The sequence below is a fragment of the Tachyglossus aculeatus genome, chromosome 23 (assembly GCF_015852505.1).
Source record: "Tachyglossus aculeatus isolate mTacAcu1 chromosome 23, mTacAcu1.pri, whole genome shotgun sequence".
NCBI classification, from domain to species: Eukaryota; Metazoa; Chordata; class Mammalia; order Monotremata; family Tachyglossidae; genus Tachyglossus; species Tachyglossus aculeatus.
The window spans coordinates 16,376,415-16,401,904 of NC_052088.1; the positions used below are offsets into that span (position 1 = coordinate 16,376,415).

General features: G+C 41.0%; 1 protein-coding gene across 1 annotated transcript in view; it reads left to right on the forward strand.

Annotated features, from left to right (window-relative positions):
- CCDC125 (coiled-coil domain containing 125) overlaps positions 1–23,850 on the forward strand; it is a 34,182-nt gene extending 10,332 nt beyond the window's left edge. Inside the window, exons 4-13 of the mRNA XM_038765561.1 lie at positions 4,846–4,913; positions 5,847–5,933; positions 7,952–8,029; positions 9,543–9,628; positions 11,543–11,625; positions 12,158–12,273; positions 13,638–13,745; positions 16,171–16,345; positions 22,728–22,858; positions 23,106–23,850. Coding sequence (XP_038621489.1) covers positions 4,846–4,913; positions 5,847–5,933; positions 7,952–8,029; positions 9,543–9,628; positions 11,543–11,625; positions 12,158–12,273; positions 13,638–13,745; positions 16,171–16,345; positions 22,728–22,858; positions 23,106–23,507 — 1,334 coding nt within the window. The 3' untranslated portion in view covers positions 23,508–23,850. The remainder of the gene's footprint in view (positions 1–4,845; positions 4,914–5,846; positions 5,934–7,951; positions 8,030–9,542; positions 9,629–11,542; positions 11,626–12,157; positions 12,274–13,637; positions 13,746–16,170; positions 16,346–22,727; positions 22,859–23,105) is intronic.
- The last annotated feature ends 1,640 nt before the right edge of the window (positions 23,851–25,490 follow it).

Genomic DNA, 25,490 nt, shown 5'->3' on the forward strand with positions numbered 1-25,490 from the left:
TGTCTTTTTATTGTTGATTCTCCCTTTTATTACAACTTCAGTAACCAGTGCGGGGACCTGCCTTTTCTGGGGCAGGAATCCCATCAATTGATCAATGATATTTATTGAGCACTTAATACTACTACTACTAATAATAATAATAATGGCATTTATTAAGTGCTTACTATGTGCAAAACACTGTTCTAAGCACTGGGAAGATTACAAGGTGATCAGATTGTCCTACGGGGGGCTCATAGTCTTAATCCCCATTTTACAGATGAGGTAACTGAGGCACAGAGATGTTAAGTGACTTGCCCAAAGTCACACAGCTAACAATTGGCGGAGCCAGGATTTGAACCCATGAACTCTGACCCCAAAGCCCGTGCTCTTTCCACTGAGCCATGCTGCTTCACTACTACTGCTTACTACATGCTGCTTACTACTACTACTAATAATGGTATTTATTAAGCACTTCCTATGTCCCAGCCACTGTCCTAAGCACTGCAGTGGGTATAAGTACATCAGGTAGGACACAGTCACTGGGCCACGTGGGGCTCACAGTCTCAACCCCATTTTACAGATGAGGTAACTGAGGCCCAGAGAAGTGAAGTGACTTGACCAAGGTCATTCAGCAAACAAGTGGCTGAGCCAGAATTAGAACCCATGACCTTCTTTCTCCCAGGCCCGTGCTCTAGCCACTGTGCCATGCTGCTTCTCTGACTAGGCGGAGAACTGGACTAAGCACTTGAGAGGATACAATAGAATTAGTAGACTATGGGCTTGCAAGTCAGAGGTCATGGGTTCAAATCCCGGCTCCGCCAATTGTCAGCTGTGTGACTTTGGGCAAGTCACTTCACTTCTCTGGGCCTCAGTTACCTCATCTGTAAAATGGGGATTAAGACCGTGAGCCCCCCGTGGGACAACCTGATCACCTTGTATCCTCCCCAGCGCTTAGAACAGTGCTTTGCACATAGTGCTTAATAAATGCCATTATTATTATTACAGTCCTTGTCCTCAAAGATCTTAAAAGCTATTGGGGGAGGTAAACACTAAAATAGGTTACAAGTAGGGGGAAATATGTCCAAATTAAAATATAGTTAGGGTTAGCTCATCTGGAACTCTCACATGTCCACTCTGGTTATCCCTTGGCCAACTTTAATTATGCAGCTATTAACGATTCCCATTAAGGGAATCTTTGGTCCCCTGTGTGACATACACAAAGCTCCTTAATTGGCACCTCTCATTCCCCTACAGACTGGAAATCAAATTTTAATGTATTCGTATTATTATGCACTTATAATATGCCAAACCCATGCCAAACCCTGGGGTAGAGGCAAGGTAATCGGCGTAAATAGTTTCTGTTCTAACACGGTACTCCCAGTTGAAGAGGGAAAGTGGGTATTTTATGCCCATTGTGTGGATGAGGGAACTGAGGCACAGAGAAGTTAAGTGACTATAAACTCGTTATGGGCAGGGAATGTGTCTACCAACTCTGCTGTAGTGTTCTCTCCCAAGTGCTTAGTACAGTGTTGTGCTCACCGTAAGTGCTCAAGAAATTCATTAGAGCAGCATGTCCTTGTGGAAAGAGCAGGGGTTTGGTAGTCCAGACTTGGATTCTAATCCCGGCTCAGCTGTGTGACCTTGGGCAAGTCTTCTCTGTGCCTCAGTTCCTTCCTTAGTGAAATGGGGATTAACTACTACTCCCTCCTACTTAGACTGTGAGCCCTGTGTGGGACAGGGACTATGTCATCATCATCATCATCAATCGTATTTATTGAGTGCTTACTGTGTGCAGAGCACTGTACTAAGCACTTGGGAAGTACAAGTTGGCAACATATGGAGACAGTCCCTACCCAACAGTGGGCTCACAGTCTAAAAGGGGGAGACAGAGAACAAAACCAAACATACTAACAGAATAAAATAAATAGAATAGATATGTACAAGTAAAATAAATAAATAAATAAATAGAGTAATAAATATGTACAAACATAAATACATATATACAGGTGCTGTGGGGAAGGGAAGGAGGTAAGATGGGGGGGATGGAGAGGGGGACGAGGGGACTATGTCCAAACTGATTAACGTGTATCTACCCCAGCGCTTAGAACAGTGCTTGGCATATAGGTAAGTGCTTAACAACTACCATAATTATAGTTCTTTATTGCATTTTTTAAAATGGGCATGGTATCTGTCGGCTCAGTTAGTTGCAAAAACGATTGCTCCAACAAATGACTTCTTCACCCCCCCACCCCAAAACAAAGGTCAGCAGTATTTTTGCTTACATAGGATCAATCGCAGAAGCACAATCAATTAATCGATAGTATTTATTGAGTCCCTTACTCTGTGCAGAGCACTAGGAAAGTACAAAAGGTAGTAGAAGTTATTTCTACCCTCAAGGAGTTTACAATCTAGTGGAAGGGAGTTACACTAAAATAAATGAGGGCGTAAAGGCTAATGGAGATGAATGAGTACCCAAGTGCCAAAGTGGAAGGAGGTGGGGAAATAATGATGATGATGATGGTATTTGTTAAGCGCTTACTATGTGCAAATCAATCAATCAATCATATTTATTGAGCGCTTACTGTGTGCAGAGCACTGTACTGAGCACTTGGGAAGTACAAGTTGGCAACATATAGAGACAGTCCCTACCCAACAGTGGGCTCACAGTCTAAAAGAGCACTGTTCTAAGTGCTGGGGAGGTTACAAGGTGATCAGGTTGTCTCACCGGGAGCTCACAGTTTTAATCCCCATTTTACAGATGAGGTCACTGAGGCACAGTGAAGTGACTTGCCCAAAGTCACACAGCTGACAATTGGCGGAGTCGGGATTTGAACCCATGACCTCCGACTCCAAAGCCCAGGCTCTTTCCACTGAGCCACACTGCTTCTCTAAATACGGGGCGGTGAGATAAAATACTAATCAAAAAATCCATTTGAAGGGCCTTGGTAGGGAGATATGACTTCAGAAGGGCCTTGATAGGGAATGTCGTGGCTTTTCGTTCTTCACAGTGCAGTAACCTGTATGAAACATTTATCCCAAAGGCACAGACAAAGCACAGTTGCTGATTGCAGCTGGAAAAATAAGTGCTGGTCTGCCAGATGTGATGTGGTAAGCAGATCAAGGCAGAAGGGAGGGAGCGGGCAAGAGATTACGGGAGTCCAAAACAGTGAATGGCTTGGCTTGAGAGAATTGAAGTGCATTTGCTGGGAAGAGTGAGGACAAGGCTGGGGCAAGAGCTGACTGAGAGCTTTGAAGAGTGAGAAGTTTCTGCTTGGTGAGGAAAGGAATGAGCACCTGTATGAAGTTTTCAAGGAGTCGATAAATTAATAATAATAACAATAATGGCATTTATTAAGCGCTTACTATGTGCAAAGCACTGTTCTAAGCACTGGATATTGTGTGCAGAACGATGTATTAATAATGATGGCATTTGTTAAGCGCTTACTATGTGCAAAGCACTGTTCTAACTGGGGGATACAAGATGATCGCATCCCACGGGGGGCTCACAGTCTTAATCCCCATTTTACGGATGAGGTAACTGAGGCCCAGAGAAGTTAAGTGACTTGCCCAAGGCCACACAGCTGATAAGTGGCGGAGCCGGGATTAGAACCCATGACCTCTGACTCCCAAGCCTGGGCTCTTTCCAGTGAGCCATGGGCAGCAGAGTGAAATATGGCCTGGAGAGAGGAGATAAAACAAATGTGACTTAAACCCTCTAAAAATCTTTCGAATGTGCAAGGAGAAAATTGAGCACTAATAGAGCAAAGTGGAATGTGGGAGAAAGAGAAAAAATAAAAATGGAAAAAATAAGGTCTGTGAAGTGAAATAGGAAGAATACAATCTTGAAGCCCTCTAGACTGTAAGCTCGTTAGTGGGCAGCGAACACGTCTAATCAATCAATCAATCGTATTTATTGAGCGCTTACTGTGTGCAGAGCACTGTACTAAGCGCTTGGGAAGTACAAGTTGGCAACATATAGAGACAGTCCCTACCCAACAGTGGGCTCACAGTCTACCACCTCTGTTACACTGTACTCTACCAAGCGTGTAGTACAGTGTTCTGCACACAGTAAGCGCTCAATAAATATGGTGGATTGGTAATATTAGCAGCAGAAAACCTCAGGCGGGATCCAGGGGAGAACTCAGTTTTGTTACTAGGTGTCGGCAAAAATCCCTTGCTAGTCCACCTAGCAACAGGGCTTGGAAAGTTCCTTAGTGAGAGAACCATGAGTACTAGAGAGAAAAGTTAGAAGACTCACAAAGAGTGTAGTTAAATTCATGGACAATGGCTCATGAAGGGTCTATGAAAGGGAAAAATTAGGGATTTTGGATGCTACAGCTCTGGCAAGGAGGATAAATATAGGGTAGGCCAGGAACACTGTTCTTGCAGGTGTCCTTAATAACAATAATAATGATGGCATTTATTAAGTGTTTAGTATGTGCAAAGCACTGTTCTAAATGCTGGGAAGGTGATCAGGTTGTCCCACGGGGGCTCACAGTCTTAATCCCCGTTTTCCAGATGAGGTAACTGAGGCACAGAAAAGTTAAGTGAGTTGCCCAAAGCCACACAGCTGACAATTGGTGGAGCAGGGGTTTGAACCCATGACCTCTGACTCCAAAGCCCAGGCTCTTTCCACTGAGCCACGCTGCTTCTCTGGGTCAGGGCTAGGTCCTTGCACCTAGTCTGCTTTTGTTCTTATGCTTTTTGTACCTGTGGTATTGCTTAGATTATTTTTATCTAGTAGGAATAATGTGTAACTTTTTATATTCTGTTTTGTGCTTTCTCAAAACTTTAGATTTTTTTTTAGTGTGTATATTTTATTTGCTTATAAACTATGAGAAATACTAACCTAGTAACTGATTATAGTCCTTGTAGGTTCTAATTCTGAATTGTCTAATGAAGAATTAAGGCAACACCTTTGTGAAGTTCTTGTGGTAGGTACTGATAATAATAATAATGATGATGGCATTTATTAAGCGCTTACTATGTGCAAAGCACCGTTCTAAGCGCTGGGGAGGTTACAAGGTGATCAGGTTGTCTCACGTGGGGCTCACAGTCTTAATCCCCATTTTCCAGATGAGGTAACTGAGGCACAGAGAAGAGAAGTGACTTGCCCAAAGTCACACAGCTGGCAATTGGCGGAGCCGGGATTTGAACCCATGACTGATACCAAAGCCCGGGCTCTTTCTACTGAGCCACGCTGCTTCATGGGTCGAAATCCAGATGGAGATAGTTACATGCCATTTTGAAATGAGTTAGAAACAAATAGTGGGTTGAGTTAGAAACAAATTTTCAGTGGGTTTGACAATAATTTTCTGGTTCTCTGCCTTGCCTCAAGATCATCGACTGCAAGCTCACATTCTGAAAAAATTGAGGGAGGGGAGTAAAGCGCTTAGTACAGTGCTCTGCACACAGTAAGCGCTCAATAAATACGATTGAATGAATGAATGAATAAAGATGAGGATGAGGATTTACCCTTCCAAGTGAGAGAAGCAGTGAGGCAGGATGAGGTGTAGGTGAGCTGGGATGTGTTTGACTCTTGGGTCAAACTGGTGATGGGGGTTTGGCCTATATGTATTTTATAGGTTTAAAAACAATTTATGTTGGTGGGTTTTTTTTGGTTTTTTTTTTCAAATTATTTGTGAAAATGAAATAAAGAGGCAATACGGAATTGGAATTCTAAGATGAACTAAGCATGTTTTGTCTTGGGGCTTGGATAGTGTATTCGTCTATAAAAAGAGAGAAATCTATTTCAGAAGTCAGAATTAACCTGTAAAGTGTTTTGAGACCATGGTATAAAATTAATATTAGGGGAAATATACAGAAGGGGAATACACTTTTATTCTCTAATTTCACTTATTCCTCAGGAGGTAGAGACTCTAAGAATTGAACTTGAGGCATCTCAAAGACAGCTCAAAGGGAAGGAGGAAGCATTAAAAATTCTTCAAAACTTGGTAAGAGTCCTTAAAAATCTCATGGTCCCATCTGCCTTTTCTCCTCTTCATCGTCTTTTTGCAGTTTGTGTTCAATGTGTCTCCCTACTTGCCTGTAAGTGCCTCAGGGGCAGGAACCATATTTCTAATTTTACACGGAACGCCCTCTCTCCTCAAACCAGACTACAGCTTTCCCCATCTACAAAGCCCTTCTGAAATCCCACATTCAGGAATCTTTCTACAATTAATTTTTCATTGCGCCAGGGGATATCCTCCCAACTCCCACATCAGCACTTTGCTTTACCGCAGCCCTTCTGTGCTCATAACCACCTTTGGCCATTTTGAGGTATAAATTTATTTACTCTTCTATTAAAGGACATATCTTCTTTCTTCTATCTTTAAGTTACTTGGTGCCAGTCTCCGCATTAGATTGTGAACTCTTTGTGGGTAACCATTATGTCATCCACCTCTCTTGTATTCTCCTAATTCAGTGCCCTTCTGCACCCTGTAGGCCCTTAGTAAATTCTATTCATTGATTTTTGATTGTTACCAAGTGCTTAGTGTTACCAAGTGTGACTCAATAAGTCCTCAATAGGTACTGATGATGATTACTCACCCAGTTCAAAACCAAGTGGTTTCAATTTTTTAATTTTATGACAAAAGGAAGCTTAGTCTTTTAAGTTTCTCAGTTCAGGTGTGATTTTTTTTTTTCTCCCCCCACCCTATCCACCTCTCCTCCTAATTTTCCCATATTTGTTTTATACACTCCATCGTTGAGTTGGTCGAACAAAGTGCTATTATAACAAGGTGGCAGACCGTCAGATAAACTGAGAGGCATGGGTAACCCAGAATTAGGGATTGCTTTCCCTCAATTAAACTGAATTAGACATCTCATTTATTTCTCCATATTTGCTTCAGAATCAGGTTTCTCCTAGCTGAGAGCAGCCCATGTGCACACTGCTTCATTGTGAGCAATCTTGCTGATCATAGCCAAGTTTCTTTCCAGGTGTTTTGTCTCCACAAAGTGAAGCGGGCAATAGCATCTCAATTGGCCTCTTCCAGGGAAGCAATCTGGGCCACCTCCAGGCTATATCCCGTTTTTCCTGACCTAATACACAATCTTCCCTTTGCAGAAATGTGCATTTAGGAAAAACTCCAAAACCCAGTAATGTATACTGCTGTCTGGCATAGCAGAGTCCCATGCACGCCCAAATTTAAGCCATCATTCAGAACTCAAGATAATAATAATAATGGTATTTGTTAAGCACTTAACTTTGTGCCAGGCACTGTACTAAGCGCTGGGGTTGATACAGGCAAACCGGGTTGGACACAGTCCCTGTCCCATGTGGGGCTCACAGTTTCAATCCCCATTGCAGAGAAGCAGCATGGCTCAGTGGAAAGAGCTCGGGCTTGGGAGTTTCGGTCATAGGTTCTAATCCCGGCTCCGCCACTGTGTGACTTTGGGCAAGTCACTTAACTTCTCTGTGCCTCAGTTACCTCATCTGGAAAATGGGGATTTAGACTGTGAGCCCCATGTGGGACAGCCTGATTACCTTGTACCTCTCCCAGTGCTTAGAACAGTGCTTGGCACATAGTAAGTTCTTAACAAATACCAAAATTACTGTGTACTGAGGACCGTCCTCTGAAACAGGTCCATGTGGGCTACCTGTAAGCGCATAATATATATGATTGAATGAATGATACCTGGACTGCCACTTGGAGGCTTTTAAAAGGATGAGTCCCACTTACTAAATTCTTCCTAAACAATCATGCCGTTGTTATTACAACAATACTTTAGCGTCAATGATGTATTTATTGTGGTATCGGGCAGCTTCACATACCCTGGACTATTGGATTTTTATAATCTGAACGGTGGAAAAAAGCACAAGAAATTATAATATAGGAAATAGCCCTAGACTAGCAAGTAAATTTACTAATGGTATTTTTTGCCATTAGAATAGTTCCTCTGGTGTACTCTGTACTTTAATCCAAGTTACAAAGAGTTCACGTGTCTGCTTGTCTCATCGTTTTCCCCTCAGGCAGTATTTGGCAAAGCCACCAGCCATACCAAGGAGATGCTCCAAAAAACTGAGGAACAAAAAAGGTTTTTGGAAAAGGTAAGCAGAACTGTTTAATGAAAAGATGTTCTGGATGAGTAATGGTCCAGTATTGGAGGGGGAAGCTATGCTGTTATTCTCCCCACTGCTATGACCACCCCTGCCCCAAGCTCGACAGCTCCAGGTTCTACGTCCTTGAAGGACATAGGCCTTGGAGAAAACACAGAAACCCACATTTATAGCTTTGCATGTCCAATGTGATCACCCAGGTCTCCCCCATTTTTTTTTAATGGTATTTGTTAGGTGCTTGCTATGTGCCAGGCACTGTACTAAGCGCTGGGGTAGATGCAGGCTAATCAGGTTGACCACGGTTCCTGCCTCATGTGGGCTCGCAAAATCCCCATTTTTATTTCTATTTATTCTGATGACTTGACACCTGTCCACATGTTTTGTTTTGTTGTCTGTCTCCCCCTTCTAGACCGTGAGCCCGTTGTTGGGTAGGGACTGTCTCTACATGTTGCCAACTTGTACTTCCCAAGCGCTTAGTACAGTGCTCTGCACACAGTAAGCGCTCAATAAATACGATTGAATGAATGAATGAATGCTTTGCACATAGCAAGCACTTAACAAATGCCATTATTATTATATGTGAAGCAGAAGCCCCCGCCCCACTAAGCTTTGTCCTCCCAACCCCTTTTTCTCCCGACATCCTCGCTACAGCCCAATCCTCAACTGATTTTGGGTTATTTTGTGGTATTTAATTGCTTACTCTATGGGCAGGCGCTGTACTAAGTACTGGAGCATCTACAAGATAATAATAACCGTGGTATTTGTGAAGCGCTTGCTATGTGCCAGGCACTGTACTGAGCGCTGGGGTGGATCCAAGCTAATTGGGTTGGACCCAGTCCCTGTCCCGCACAGGGCTCACCAGTCTTAATCCCCCTTTTACAGATGAGGGAACTGAGGCACAGAGAAGTGAAGTGACTTTCCCAAGGTCACACAGCAGACAAGTGGCGGAGCTGGGATTAGAACTCAGGTCCTTCCGACTCCCAGGCTTGGGCTCTGTCCACTAGGCCACACTGCTTTCCACCCTTTTGCCAATTCTGCCTCCAGCCTCTGCCTGCTCTCCATTCTTTGGGAGAGTGGACTCAGCCGTTGTGTGGACATAGTAAGTTTGTGACCAATGAATACAAGTCACAGGGCTTTGGGACAAAATTAGACATGTCTGAAAGCATCTGGTTCATTCAATGGGCCAGGCCTCGTATTGGTTTCAGAAATTCACTGTACAGTAGTAAGTGTAATTCTCAAATATTGATTGAGGGAAATACATATGTCTCTATTTTTGTCTCTAGTCCAACAGGACTAAAGAAGGACCATATATAACTTTGGATGAGTGAGAGAATAATTTGCCGTACAAGTTCATTTTTATTATTTCCTTCCTTTAATGTAACAGAACAGTATGAATGAACAGAAATAAATGCATTTTCAAGGAGTCTTTTGTCTTAGTACGTTGGTCTATGGTTTGAAATGGCTCTCATTTATTTTCCCTCTGACCAATCTTTTTTCTCTGTAGGAAATAAATGCTTTGCAGTGGGAAATAGAATTTGATCAGGATAGATTTAAAAACATAGAAGAATCTTGGATCCAAAAATACGACAGGTTGGTAGCCTGTAATTTCCTAGTAAAAAAACCTGCTTAAATGTTCAAGATATGTGACAGCCATATCTTGAATATTTCTTGGTATTTCCTCTTCACAAAATGAACAGTGCTTTGCATGTAGTAAGTGCTTAACAAATACCATCATCATTATTATTATTATTAAAATGAAGTGGGAAGTAAAATCTCAAACAATCTCTTCCAAGGAAGTAACCTGTGATTTCACTCTAACTTGGTCAGAAGTTTCAGATGTGAACTTGGTTTTTGTTTCAGACTTTCCTATTAATGTGGATGGTTTCATAAATTTATAACTTTAAGAAAAGAATATTTACATGCCACTTTTCTTGTAACTATAACCGTAAAGACTTTTATCATCATCATCATCATCAATCGTATTTATTGAGCACTTACTGTGTGCAGAGCACTGTACTAAGTGCTTGGGAAGTACAAGTTGGCAACATATAGAGACAGTCCCTACCCAATAGTGGGCTCACAGTCTAAAAGGGGGAGACAGAGAACAAAACCAAACATACTAATAATACTAATAATACTACTACTAATAATAATGATAATAATAATGAATGACTTTTAGTCATTCATTATTCTCATTATTCTAGACTGTGAGCCCGTTGTTGGGTAGGGACCGTCTCTATATGTTGCCGACTTGGGCTTCCCAAGCGCTTAGTACAGGGCTCTGCACACAGTAAGCACTCAATAAATACGATTGAATGAATGTATGAATGAATTATTCACATAATCTTCTAACAGTAAGCAGAAAATCCATGTTTTTCTTTTCAGCTAGTCCCCTTTGGGATGTGCTACTCTGCACACAGTGCTCAATAAATGCCACTGATAATGTCAACCTGTTCTTCAGCAGTGTAACTGATTGACATATGTTAAATCATTAGTAGGTGGAGTAATCCTTTTTACTTTATCCTATATTTCTTTGAAAAACTGGCATTTCTTAAATAGAAATTGTTTTGTTAACTTGGTGTACAAAGCTGAAGGACCAGAGCTGATGGTGAGTGCACTACATTACCAGATGCAGGCAGCAGATTGTGTCTTCCTGTGATGCTTGTGATTGACATTTATTTTATTTTGTTAGTATGTTTGGTTTTGTTCTCTGTCTCCCCCTTTTAGACTGTGAGCCCACTGTTGGGTAGGGACTGTCTCTATATGTTGCCAACTTGTACTTCCCGAGCGCTTAGTACAGTGCTCTGCACACAGTAAGCGCTCAATAAATGCGATTGATTGATTGACATTATGCTACTGAGTGATGTTCAAATAGGCTGTGAAACTTGCTTGGTGTCCACTCATTTGTGTTCCCTCTGACCTTTTGAGACTTAGCAGATATTGGTACATTACATTATATAATAAAAGCTTTTCTAAAATAATATTTGCGTTATATAACATTAGGAGGATGACTGTCTTCCAAAAAGATTTTTAATGGACACTTTCACTAGTGATCAATTTTGTGCTCCTAATTACACAGCTCTCCCCTTTACAGCTCAAAGAAGCCATAAATATGTAAGGATTGTAGCATGCGGCCTCCTTTACATAGCTACCAGGGATTGATTATAATGAAATAATAATAATTGTACTAATATTTTATTTCTAAAACTATATATCGTGATAGAGCACTAAAATGCTGAGGGAGGAAAATGGAAGGAAAATGCAGCACAGCAAAAAAATAAGAGAAATCGAGCTCAAGGAAAATGGTTTCCTTTTCTGAAAGTATATGGTCATTTTTTACACTTTTAACATTACCTCAGTCCATGGCAATTATTAATTCAAATATACCATATTAGTTAAAAATATTAATTTACAATGGAAGACAGTATTATTTTATGTTCCGATGACAACAGTCATAACTTAAAAATTGGTTAAAAAAAAAAGGTTTTTACTCATTTTTTACAGAATATACTGTGAAAACATGGTCCTCAAAGAAACTGTGAAATTGCGAACAGAAGAACTTAAAACTCTTAAATCTGAAAATGCAAGTAAGCAAAACCTACGTCTCTGAAAATGCTTTGCTTTTAAAAATGTTCCCTAGGAAACTTGGTAAAAACAGGCAATCAGTGATATTTATTGAGTGCTTACTATGTGCAGAACACTGTAGTAAGTGGTTGGGAGAGCTCAATACAATAGAGTTGGTAGATGCGAAACTGCAGATAATTAGAAAAATATATTCCATTAACAGGAATATATTTTCTAGATTTATCAGAGGCTTAAATGTTGTCCTCTCCCAAGCACTTAACACAGTGCTCTGCACACAGGAAGCACTCAAACACCAGTGATTGACTGATAAGTAATTCCCGCATGTCAGATAATAATTGTTACAATTACTATTGAACGAATTATCGTACCAACAGGACCAGAGAAGAACCATATATAACTTTGGATGAGTGAGAGAATAATTTGCCGTACAAGTTCGTTTTTATTATTTCCTTGCAGACCCAAGAAGGGTAACTGCTTGGAGAGTTTAGACCTAGAATTTCCTAACCAAATAAATGTTCTTCTTCCATTTAATAGCTTTAAGTCAGCAGTGCCTGGAGTTGCTTGCCATGCTTGATGAAAAACAACAGAAAATAGCTCAGGAATCCATGTGTCTTAGTGCAAGTGGCCTTACGGAGGTTACAGGTTTTGAAGTAAGTCCACGTGCGCGCGCGCGTGTGTGTGTTTTTTTTGATAAAGGAAAGGCTCTCTTGTATTGTCTCTTCCTTTTTGCCTTACCTTTACTCCCCTAGTTGACCTTAGCCAGTTTTCGACTCAGGCCAGGGAAGGTGATGGATTGTGTTCAGATGAGTATTGTTTCTGAGCCTCTGAGAGCTGTAGCTCTCTCCCCCTCGCAAAAGCAGGGGTCATTTGGGTGCTTTTTCCCACTTGCTACTAATACACGAAAGCAGATAACTCTTCCTCCTCCTCTGCCTCTTCATCCTTATCATCATCAGTCATCATCATCATCATCATCAATCATTCTCTATTGATATAGTGCATAGGAGAGTCTGGATTTAATGGACTGAGAATTAGTGGCATTAAAGCAGCCTGAACAAACGTTACCCTGTGTTGAATCATCTAGGTAATTTTCTTAGGCCAGGTTGTGCCTGATGTTTCTATCAGGATTAATGTTCTAAGAAGTGATGTTACTAACTTGTTCTGTAGAAAGGAAAGTATGATTCTATTACTATTATAGTAATTATATTAGTAATTATAATAATTACTAGTTACTACTATTAATAATTACTATACTACTAATTACTAGTAATATAGTAATTATACTATAATTACTATTACTATTACTCTATTTTACTTGTACATATCTATTCTATTTATTTTATTTTGCTATTATGTTTGGTTTTGTTCTCTGTCTCCCCCTTTTAGACTGTGAGCCCACTGTTGGGTAGGGACTGTCTCTATATGTTGCCAACTTGTACTTCCCAAGCGCTTAGTACAGTGCTCTGCACACAGTAAGCGCTCAATAAATACGATTGATTGCCCCAAAATGGGCACTTATTTGCCCCTCCTTCATAGACTTTCTCGAAAACTAACCTTTGAAAAAAGGTTTTAAGTGCTTTCTAAGTGTCATGGAGGTGCTCAAGATGAACACTTTGGCCCCCTAAATCAGGCTGTGTAGAGCACTAACTAAGGAGGCAAGTGGGTGATACTGAGAGGTGTAAAGAAAAGTGTGGCATGAAGGAATAGCGAAGGAATCCTTTCATTTTATTGGTACTGTAACTCGTTCTGGGTTACCCAATTTCCAAAGACTTCAGAGAAGAGCCATGAAGATGATTAAAGGGTTGAAAATCAAGACCCAAGAGTGTCAATTAAAGGAACTGAATTATTGAACCTGAAAAGGAGGAAGCTCAAGGTTGACTTAATAACCTTCAAGTGTGCGCAGCGGAGCTAGTGTTATCACAGGGCAGAGTGGTGCTTGAATAATCCTTTGTGTGTGTGTGTGTGTAAATAAATCTCGGCTTGATTACTCAAAACGTGAATGTTTTTGGATTGCAAGCTGGCTGTCCTTGGAGCCTGCACCTGTACCAGGCTTGATGGACAACCGTGTTCCTGTGCTAAAATGGCGGCCGCCACCCGCAAACAGCTGCTTCATCTCAAACAAGAGGTACTTGTCATCGGATGAGGAGCGATACCTTTCCCAGCCTATTTTTGTTCTTTCTTTTTCAGTGGGACAAATGGAAAGGACACTGTCTGTAAATGATTAACTTTTAAAACAAGTTGCGTGAGCTTTCTCCACTCCCTGCTCTCCGTTCCATGAGGTGGTTAGATCTATTTTTAAGCCTCTTCCTTAACGGAGCTGCAGTAACTGGGAATGGGATTCTCGAACCCTATCCCAGGATTAGAAAATAGGAACCTAAGCGCTTAATACAGTGCTCTGCACACAGTAAGTGCTCAATAAATACGATTGAATGAATGGAATCTTCAGAATAGGCTAGAACACTGATCTCAAACCCGTCATCATCATCTCATTCATTCATTCATTCATTCAATCGTATTTATAATAATAATAATGGCATTTATTAAGCGCTTACTATGTGCAAAGCACCGTTCAAAGCGCTGGGGAGGTTACAAGGAGATCAGGTTGTCCCACGGGTGGCTCACAGTCTTAATCCCCATTTTACAGATGAGGGAACTGAGGCACAGAGAAGTTAAGCGACTTGCCAAAAGTCACCCAGCTGACAATTGGCAGAGCCGGGATTCAGACCCATGACCCCTGACTCCAAAGCCCGTGCTCTTTCCACTGAAGCGCTTCCTGTGTGTAGAGCACTGTACTGCTTCCCAAGCGCTTAGTACAGTGCTCTGCACACAGTAAGCGCTCAATAAATACGATTGATTGATTGTACTAAGCACAATAAACAGTGACATTCCCTGCCCACAACAGGCTCACAGGCTAGAGCCAGAGGAGACAGACATTCTAGACTGTGAGCCCGTTGTTGAGTAGGGACTTTCTATGTTGCCGAATTGTACTTTCCAAGTGATTAGTACAGTGCTCTGCACACAGTAAGCGCTCAATAAATATGATGGAATGAATGAGTCAATAAAAATAAATAAAATTACAGATGTATGGGGCCGATGCAGGAGAGGAGAGCAAAGGGAGAAAGTCAGAGTGACACAGAAGGGAGGGGGAGATGGGGAAAAGTGGGACTTAATCTGGGATAGCCTCTTGGAGGAGATGTGCCTTCAGTAAGGTTTGGGGGGTGGGGGGAAAGGAATTGTCAGATTTGAAGAGGGAGGGCATTCCCGGGCATATGCCAGGAGTTGACAGCGAGATAGGCGAGATTGGGGCACACTGAGAAAGCTAGTACTAGAGGAGCGAAGTATGCTCTGTACTAAGCGTTGGGGTGGATACAAGCAAATTGGGTTGGACACAGTTCCTATCCCACAGTGGGCTCCCAGTTTCAATCCCCATTTTACACATGAGGTAACTGAGGCACAGAGAAGTAAAATGACTTGCTCACGGTCACACAGCAGACAAGTGGCAGAGCTGGGATTAGAAACCATGAATTTCTAACACCCAGGCCCGTGCTCAATCCACCCAGACCGTGCTGCTTCTGGCTTTTAGAATATAGGGGTTAAGGAGCCCCTGGCTGGACGATACTCCAAAACGTTTGTAGAAAACAAGCCAAAAACCACTCTAAGTCTGTTTCAAGGTAAGCTTGCTCCACTGTCTCTAGCCCTGAAAGCTCTTTGGGCTTCTCTGAAACTATCAGTTGATGGCTAGGATTGATTACAAAGGGAATGTAATTGTACTTGTTTCAAGTTTACTGGAACGATAAATGTACTGGTAACAGGAGATTTGAAACAACTACATTTAAGCTACACTAATGCTAATAGAAGGGGATTACAAAAGGGGATGTGATTATACTTGTTTCAAGTTTACTGGAATGATAAATATACTGGTAACAGGAGATTTTAAAGAACTATATTTAAGCTACATTAATGCTAATAGAAGACATTGCAAATCCAGACACAGCTACCAAGATGGGACTGAGAATGTTTGAAATGGCGGGTGGTGATATCCGTGGGCAAGGAAAACTGGGTTTACTCAAAACTATGTGGCTCGATAGCCACAGTAATATAAAGAAAATTTAGCGTGGATGTTCCTAAAAACTGAGGCTGACATAGGTAACGTGGACATTACAGCCTCTACAGCTTGTGGTCAGGAAATGTGTCCGTTATTGTATTGTACTCTCCCAAGTGCTTAGTACAGTGCTTTGAACACAGCGCTCAGTAAATACAATTGAATGTTGAATGAATAAACGAATATTGATCGATTCTCCATCAGAAAACACAAAAGTGAATGATTTCCCTCCCAACTCTCCTCCCCCATTTTTGGTATGGTAAAACATTTCCAGTCATTTGCTAATCATCGGCAGTAATATTTCTTAAGCACTTACTGTGTGCAAAGCAGAGCACAGGGGAAATACACAGGTAGGAAAATAGACACGGTCCCTGTCCCTTGCGAAGCTCAGATTCTACAAAGGCATTATACTTAATTTCGTGTTTTCTAAACTTCCTTTCAAAACCAGGTGGAGTATGTAAAGAAGAGTAAAGAAGAAGCATATATAATGGCAGACGCATTCAGGATTGCATTCGAGCAACAACTAATGAGAAAAAATGACCAGATCCTGAGATTGACACAAGTGGATAAGATTTATAAAAAAAGATCTAAGCAAACAAACAGGAACCGCCAGGAAGAGGATGGTAATCAAGAATTAAAGTAGTAATGATGATGCCTAATTTTATTATTTGCCAATTAACAGAAATCAGTAATTGTTGGTCTGTTGAAGTAATACTGAGTGTAGTGCCTGGTGTTCCATTCTAAACTGAAGGCCAGTTACTGACTGAGCATCCATCAAATGAAAAACAAAGGGGTTATTGAATTTCACAGCTGCAGATAAGATACTGTGAAAAATGAAGTAATCTTAGTAACAATGCCATAGTATTTAGCATCTTTACTCTATATCAAATAATTTAATGTCTAAAAAAAGCAGTTCTAAAAATCGAGGTACTGTGAAATGGCTGTCCAGAAAGAAAAAAATAGGTTGTAATAGTTTGTAATAACTAGAATAGAGTTGATTATCATTCCGGTTTATTCTTCATGCCTTCTTCTCTTTGGAATTTTCTCATTTTGGTTATAGAAATGAGTGACTAATAATAATGTTATCATAATAATTATGGTATTTAAGTGCTTCCTCTGTGCCCAGCACTGTTCTAAGCACTGGGGTAGATCGAAGATGATGAGGTTGTCCCATGTGGGGTTTACACTCTTAAGCCCTATTTTACAGATGAGGGAACTGAGGCACAGGGAAGTTAAGTGGCGGAGTGGTGGAGCCAGGATTAGAACCCACATCCTCTGACTCCCAAACCTGTGCTCTTTTCACTAAGCCATGCTGCTTCTCTACTATCACTGCCTAGTTCTGTGGCTGTGTAGCATGTTTGATTCTAGGAGATACCTTTTGAAATGATGTAGGAAAGGAATCCTAATTTGAAAGTTCCTTTAACAATTAATTGAGCCTAAAGGCTTAAAAGATCAAATCTTGCTATGCTGAATTAGCTGATAATATTTACATTATTTTCCACCTCATATTGTATAATAAAAATCCCCACCAAAGTAAGACAAGAAAATAAAATATAATTAAAATGTTTCTTGCCATCTAAAATAAAGCAGTTTTAATTTTTAAGTGATATTTTCCTCTGAATCTTTAATGTATGAAAGATCAATTTCTATTTATCTTCTATAATCAGGAGAATTCATAATGCAACAGGCAAATTCAGTAATTTCAGTTGTCTCAGTTGCAACTAATTAGTTTCAAGAAGGATATTGAATTTAGAATAAATTTAAATATTTAATGCACTGAACTAAATGTGAGCAAATTAAAATCCTGAGGGGATAGAGTCTCTAGATAGATTTGATCTGATAAGTCTTTAAACCTATTTTCGTTATTCTCTACTCACTTAAATGAACTGTCAGAAACTTCCAGGCAACTTCCAAGCATCCTATTTGCATCAAAGAAGGCTATCTATTGGGAAGGCAGATCCGTAAATCAGCTGGAAAATTCATTAAAATGATTTTTGTTGTTTAAGGTCTGAAATAATCAAAATGCCTGAATAGACAGTAAAAATAAGTATTTGTGTCCTCTTGTGACCTTTACCTGTATTACAACGGTGGTTGGACTCTTTTGGAATAAAAAAGGGTCATTTTAGAATGCATAGGAATTTGGTTTCCAAATGCACTCTTCCATTTGTATTTAAATCACATTTTTAGAAAATCACTAACAAAGTATAAGGATCAAAAATGGTAGCCTAGTTTACTGGCCCAATTTTAGAAGAACTCAGAAGTATCTTAGTTATGTGTTAGGCTAGCATTTAGTTTCAGATTAATTTTCTATCCATTGCTAGATGGTTGATTTGCTTCATTTACTTCAGGCAGTAGAGGTACACTCAGGTCTCCGTGAACATGTGTAACATGACTTTGGGCAAGTCACTTCACTTCTCTGGGCCTCAGTTCCCTCATCTGTAAAATGGGGATTAAGACTGTGAGCCCCCTTGGGACAACCTGATCAGCTTTGTTACCTCCCCAGCGCTTAGAACAGTGCTTTGCACATAGTAAGTGCTTAATAAATGCCATTATTATTATTATTATTATTATTTACTACACATTGTGGTTTGAATGTTGTTGGGTGATTAGGGAATGTTATTCTGGCAAGAAGAGCCTGTTGGACTTCGCTGGCATCGCAGGAAGAAACTGTGTACCTATGCACGGCTCCAAATGAGACAGTACTATAATACAGGTTTTTCTTAAAACAAGATTAGAGAATCTTATGTTGCCAACTTGTACTTCCCAAGTGCTTAGTACAGTGCTCTGCACACAGTAAGCGCTCAATAAATACGATTGATTGATTGATTAGAGAAGCAGCGTGGCTCAGTGGAAAGAGCCCGGGCTTTGGAGTCAGAGGTCATGGGTTCAAATCCCGGCTCCGCCAGTTGTCAGCTGTGTGACTTTGGGCAACTCACTGTGCCTCAGTTACCTCATCTGGAAAATGGGGATTGAGACTGTGAGCCCCCCGTGGGACAACCTGATCACCTCGTAACCTCCCCAGCGCTTAGAACAGTGCTTTGCACATAATAAGCACTTAATAAATGCCATTATTATTATTATTATTATTATTATTATTATTTTGCATCGTGGTCAAGTGGAAAGAGACCAGGCCTTGGGAGTCAAGGGACCTGGGTTCTAATCCCGGTTTGGGCACTTGCATGCTTTGTGACCTTGAGAAGGTCACTTAAGGTATTTCTCTGTGTCTGTTTCCTCCTTTGTAAAATTGGGGTTAAATACCTTTTTCCCTTCTACTTAGCCTGGGAGCCCCTTATGGGACAGGAACTGTGCCTGACCTGATTATCTTGTACCTACCCTGGCATTTAACAGTACATAGCACATAGTAAGTACTTAAATACCACTTATTATTGTTATTATTATTATTCGAACACAACTGTTGCACTATAGGAGTAGCAATATAGTACCAGTAATAACAGTACTTTGACTCAGTTCCTTCCAAGATACTGGAAGCATTCATCTAGCCAAATAGTAATTCTTGCCAAGAAGTAAAGAAACCAGTCTATCTGCCAACATTTTTTTTTTTTTCCTGTCCACAAAATTTTCATTGACCCTTCCTCTTCTGCATTTACCAGGTTGATCCTGATACTCATTTTGTCCCGGGAGATTTTGTTGGGGTGCTGCAAACTGACACTTCTAGCCTTCCCCCCCACAAAAAATGAGTTCTTTCCGTGCTGGAAAGCTCAAGATGCCAGAGGAAGGAAGAAAAGAAATGTAGCTTAAGGATCAGAAGTTTTCTTACTGCTGGGAGAAGCAGTCAATCAACCAATCAGTGGTATTGATTGAACACCTTCTGAGTGCATGTGGGCAAACCCAATAGAAACAAAATACACACTTCTCCCCCTCGAGGAGCTTATGATCTGATGAGGAAGGCAGGGTCACAAACGTTATTTTCAAATAATAATGATGGTATTTGTTAAGCGCTTACTATGCGCAAAGCACTGTTCTAAGCTCTGGGGAGGTTACAAGTTGATCAGGTTGTCCCACGTAGGGATCCCAGTCTTCATCCCCATTTGACAGATGAGGGAACTGAGGCCCAGAGAAGTGAAGTGACTTGCCCAAAGTCAGCTGACAGTCGGCGGAGCCGGGATTTGAACCCATGGCCTCTGATTCCAAAGCCCGGGCTCTTTCCACTGAGCCACGCTGCTTCTCCGAATAAGGGTGGAATTTAGGCCCATGCAACTATGGTCCTGTGTGTGAGTTCGGGGAGTGTTCCTGGAGAACTCACTTGGTCCCAGGAATTATCCCCTTCTAAGTATCATGGGTACATCCATGCTCATCGATGCACCTTTAGAGGACTCAAGGCTCTGCCCCCAAATCCTGGGGCAGACCCCTGATAAATCCCCGCAGAAATTAAACTCTGGTGCTAAAATGGCAGGTGGGATGAGTCAGGGTGCCATCTCTCTTAATTTTAGGGAGAACCTAAAACTGACCTGCTCTCTCTTAAGAGCTGAATTGAGAATGTAGATAAACTATCCCACTTTTAGTCTACAGCCAAAACTTTTTCACCATATAGTCAAAACTTTAGTACATTTGCCAACAATATGTCCATAGTTGAATCATTTTATGGGTTTTGTGAGGCATTACAAGTATTAATCACTCGTTGTACACATAGCTGTTCTAAATGTGGAAAAGAAACCAGCAAGATCTCGGTATTAAATTATTATATGCCCTCAGCCTGATTATTCTCAAATCTGTGCTAATTTGTGTTGATGTTTTATAGCAGTTCTGTGAAAGTTAGTAAATATTGGACAGATGAGGGAAATGGGTACAGAAAGTTGTAAACCACTGTCTAAAGCTGATTGAGGTAAACTTAGGCACAGTTGCTTTGTCTCTTGTCTCTTTTTGCAGAACAAGATGTAAGTCCAGCCTTTACGTTTTTTCTCCAGACTCGGGCCTAGGTGACCTGGAGATCTAGCATTTAAAAAAACAACTGCTAGTTCCCATTACTCTTGGAGAGTAGCGTATAGGAAGTAGCCATAAGATAAAAATCCCCGTAGTTAGAGACATTTGCATCAAGCACAAAATACACCTCTGCAAAAACTGTACACACTGGAGTGGTTGTGTAAATGGTATTTATTGTGTATGTATCTATAATTCTATTTATTTCGATGGTATTGATGCCTTTCTACTTGTTTTGTTTTGTTGTATGTCTCCCCCTCCTAACTGTGAGCCCGTTGTTGGGTAGGGACTGTCTCTGTGTGTTGCTGAATTGTACTTTCCAAGCGCTTAGTACAGTGCTGTGCACACAGTAAGTGCTCCATAAAAAATACGATTGACTGAATGAATATTGAACATGTACTGTGTGCTCTTTCCACTGAGCTACGCTGCTTCTCCGAATCAGGGTGTTATTTAGGCTGATGCAACTATGGGCTTGTGTGTGAGTTCGGGGAGTGTTCCTGGTCCCTGGAATTATCCTGGTCCCCGGAATTCCTGGTTCACTCAGTCCCAGGAATTCCTGGTTCACTCAGTCCCAGGAATTATCCTGGTCACTGACCTAAGTACTTGGGAGAGTACAATGGAGTTGTTAAGAGTCGATCCCTGCCCTAATACAGTCTAGTGTGGGAAGCAGATACTGAAATAAATTACAGATAGGTGAAGGATATGTGCGTGAGTGCTACGGGGAGGGGAAGGGGTGAATATTAAAGTGCTTAGGGGATATGGACTCCAAGTGCACAAATAGGGAATGTTTCTGTTTATTGTTGTACTTTCTCAAGCACTTAATCTAGTGCTCTGTAGCAGCGTGGCTCAGTGGAAAGAGCCCGGGCTTTGGAGCCAGAGGTCATGGGTTCAAATCCTTGTTCCGCCAACTGTCAGCTGTGTGACCTTGGGCGAGTCACTTAACTTCTGTGTGCCTCAGTTACCTCATCTGTAAAATAGGGATGAAGACTGTGAGCCCCCCATGGGACAACCTGATCACCTCGTATCCCCCCCAGCGCTTAGAACAGTGCTTTGCACATAGTGAGCGCTTACTAAATGCCATCATTATTATTATTACACTTGGATAATGAATGGAAGAATGAATGAAAGAAGGGAGGGAAAACAGGATGGGGGAAATAGGAGGTTAATCAAGGAAGGTTTCTTAAAGGAGAGATGATTTCAGTATGGATTAGATGAGGGAGAATTGTGGTGTGTAGGATATGAAGTGGGAGGATGCTCCAGGCAGGAGAGAGGGTGTAAGCAAAGGTCCAACAGTGAGAAAGCTGAGATAGAGGACTGCTAAATAGGTTGGTGATAGAGAAGTGAAGATTGTGGGCTAGGATGTATTAGAAGAGAGAGGCTAGGTAAGAGGGAGAGAGCCAGTTGCCTTAAAACCGATGATGAGGAGTTTCTGTTTGGTTGTGAATAATAATAGTAATAATGATGATGGCATTTGTTAAGCACTTACTATGTGCGAAGCACTGTTCTAAACTCTGGGGAGGTTACAAGGTGATCAGGTTGTCCCTCGGGGTGCTCACAGTCTTAATCCCCATTTTCCAGATGAGATAACTGAGGCACAGAAAAGTTAAGTGACTTGCCCAAAGTCACACAGCTGACAATTGGCGGAGCCGGGGTTTGAACCCTTGACCTCTGACTCCAAAGCCCGGGCTCTTTCCACTGAGCAACGCTGCTTCTCTAGCTGAAGATGGATAGGCAATCATTGGAGGTTTTTGAGTGCGGAACTTTGCCCAAAATAATTTTAAGAAAATGATCCAGGTGGCAAGTTGACGTATGGACTGGAAAGAGGAGAGACCTTGAGGCAGGGAGGACAGTGAGTGATTTGAGAAGCTCTGTGCCTTCTTGGCACTGGTTTTATAGTTGAGGAGGAGAGCCTCCTGATTAATTTAGTAAAAAATAGACTCAGTAATTCATCCATTTTACCAGAATAAAATTAATTTGCTTGTTGACATTTTTCCATTGGATTTACACCTCTAGTACAAAGCTCTGCACACGGTAGGTGCTATTGATTTGTTTGATGCTATCTTTCAGGAACTGGGTTACAAAGGAATAAGAAGAGCCTAGGACAGAAGCTGAGGGGCATGCTTATTTCAGGATCTGATTGCAGGAAAATGGAAGAATTGGATAATCCTCAGGAAATCCTTAAAGTGCTAATAGATATGGTCAGTATTTTTCATTCCTTCCATTTGGAGAATCTGGGCTTGGTTAACCCTGGCAAAGTTTCCATCGTTGGAAGTAATATCTATCTATCCCTAAGCTCGAAACATCCAAACCTATGATAATGATCCTGTCTTTGGCTAAAAAATACACACACACACACACACACACTCATTCACTCAGTCACACTCTTTCTCTCTCTTTTTCTGACCTGTAATTTAATAACTGGTTTCTTTCTTTCCTTTCCTCCAGTTGAATGATAAAGAGGAAGCTCTGGCTCATCAAAGAAAGGTTAGTTATATGCTTGCTCGGGCAGTGGAAGAAAAAGAAGAAATTATGAAGCGAAACAAAGACCGCAGGCCATCAGAAGAGGATTTCACATCTCGGATTCACTGGCATAAAACTTTGAAGTCTCATGATTCGCTTAATCCTATGTGTTCATATTTCCAGACTTGTCGTTCTGGGAGTTGTATTTGCTCAATCCAGAAGTCTGAAATGCCTCAGAGTACCTCAAGAGCACTTAAAAAATCACATTCTTTACCATCAAGGATCATGCAGTGTGAAGAAAATGCTGGACGAGAAACAGGTCAAACCAGAATTAGTTGTCGTTCACCTCAAATCAAAAAATCGGAATCCGTGAGTGCTTCAGTTTAAGTTGTAGACTGCAGACATTTCCAGGGCATTCTTAATGTAAAAGCAAAAGTCGGATCATCTAACTTCCCTGAACAATTTAATATACTTTGTAAAATACAAATCGATTGAAACATTTTGTTTTAAAATGCTTTTTAGTATATATTAATATAAACCTTTCATTTGTACCAAAAGCTATATATCTAAAATGACTTAGGGAGAACGCTGGATAAGAGTAACTACTGAAATATACAGATTGAAGGGTGAATTGGGAAGGATAAAATGGAATCATTGAGAATATTTTACCTTAAAGGATAAGGTAAGGGTAAGGGTAAGGTAATACCCAATAAAAGAAAGAAAGAGCGTTTATGTTTGCTTTATAGAAGTAGTTTTGTTTTTATTTGTATCCCAGGGTTAGAACATAGAAACCGGGAATCGTCAGACTAGGCTAGCGGTAAAAGAGGCACAGAGAAGTTAAGTGACTTGCCCCACGTCACGCAGCAGACAAGCGGTGGAGTCAGGATTAGAACTCAAGTCCTTCTGACTCCCCAGGTTCCAGAAATTAATTTGAATACTAAGTAGGTGACCTCTACTGTTAAAGGAGTATTGTCTTAGAAGGGATTGGTACAGTGGGATAAGAAATAGGAGCCTCTTATATTCACAGCTTTGCTTTGACTTGATAGAGCAAATTTTTAACCTTCCCATACCTCGGTTTCCAGTCCATAAAATAGGGTGAATGATACCTACTCCCTATATAACTCAAAGGTATTACCAGGATAAAACAATAGCTGTAAAATACTTTGAGCTGTTGGGGAAAATGCTATTAAATTATAATCCAAAAGTTACCACTTCTTGAAATGGTTAATGTAATACAATATTTGCTGATGTATTTTCAGTTCATACAGTTTTAACTAATTTAGATAAATCAAAAAACATTCAAGATCTTGCATTTTTTTTAATGCTAGCCTATTCCTTGGTGATTCCTTCATCCTTGTCCTTTCTGATACCATAATTGATGCCTTTCTCTTATAATAATGGCATTGATTAAGCGCTTACTATGTGCAAATTTCTCTTTTTACAGTTATCTCTGCTCACCGCTATATTTTCACTCTTTTTCTTCAAAATGTGGGGCCCTGCATTCCAGTTAGTCACTGAAGATTTCAGTTAATATCTTTGCTTTCTGTGTCTGAAAATTATTTCACTCCCTCACACTAATATTCTCTGTGCTCCTAGGAGTACACAGGCCCAGTTCAAACATCACTTGACTTTCACGTCCTCTTGCCCAGCCTCTGGTGAAAGGGCTCACAAGCAAGGAAATCGTAGGGAGAGAGGAAGAAAGCAAAGGCTAAATAATACAAAATAGGATAATTAGACCTTGCATAATCAGTGGTTGACTGTAGTTTCTGCAGATATTTCCCTTGACGTTTATTTTACCTTCACAAAGTTGAGGCGTGGCCAGTTTCTAATTATGTATAACCTGTTGAATTATTAGCTGATGGCTGCCAGTTCCAGCTGCGTTTGCACCACAAAATTACCACCAAAAGGTACTTGAATCTTTTCAGGCATCGTTGATCATTTGCTTAATGATTTTGCTTTCTATGTCTTGTGTTTCTGTAACCTTGTAGGCAGGGAACGTGTCTCCCAGTTGCAAGATATTTAATAATAATAATAACAATGATGGCATTTATTAAGCACTTACTATGTGCAAAGCACTGTTCTAAGCGCTGGGGAGGTTATAAGGTCATAAGGTTGTCCCACGGGGGGCTCACAGTCTTAATCCTCACTTTACAGATGAGGCACAGAGAAATTAAGTGACTTGTCCAAAGTCACACAGCTGACAAGTGGCGGAGCCGGGATTTGAATCCCTGACCTCTGACTCCAAAGCCCGGGCTCTTTCCACTGAGCCACATATTTGGTGTGGTGACTAACACCACAGTCTTCTAGACTGTGAGCCCACTGTTGGGTAGGGACCGTCTCTATATGTTGCCAACTTGTACTTCCCAAGCG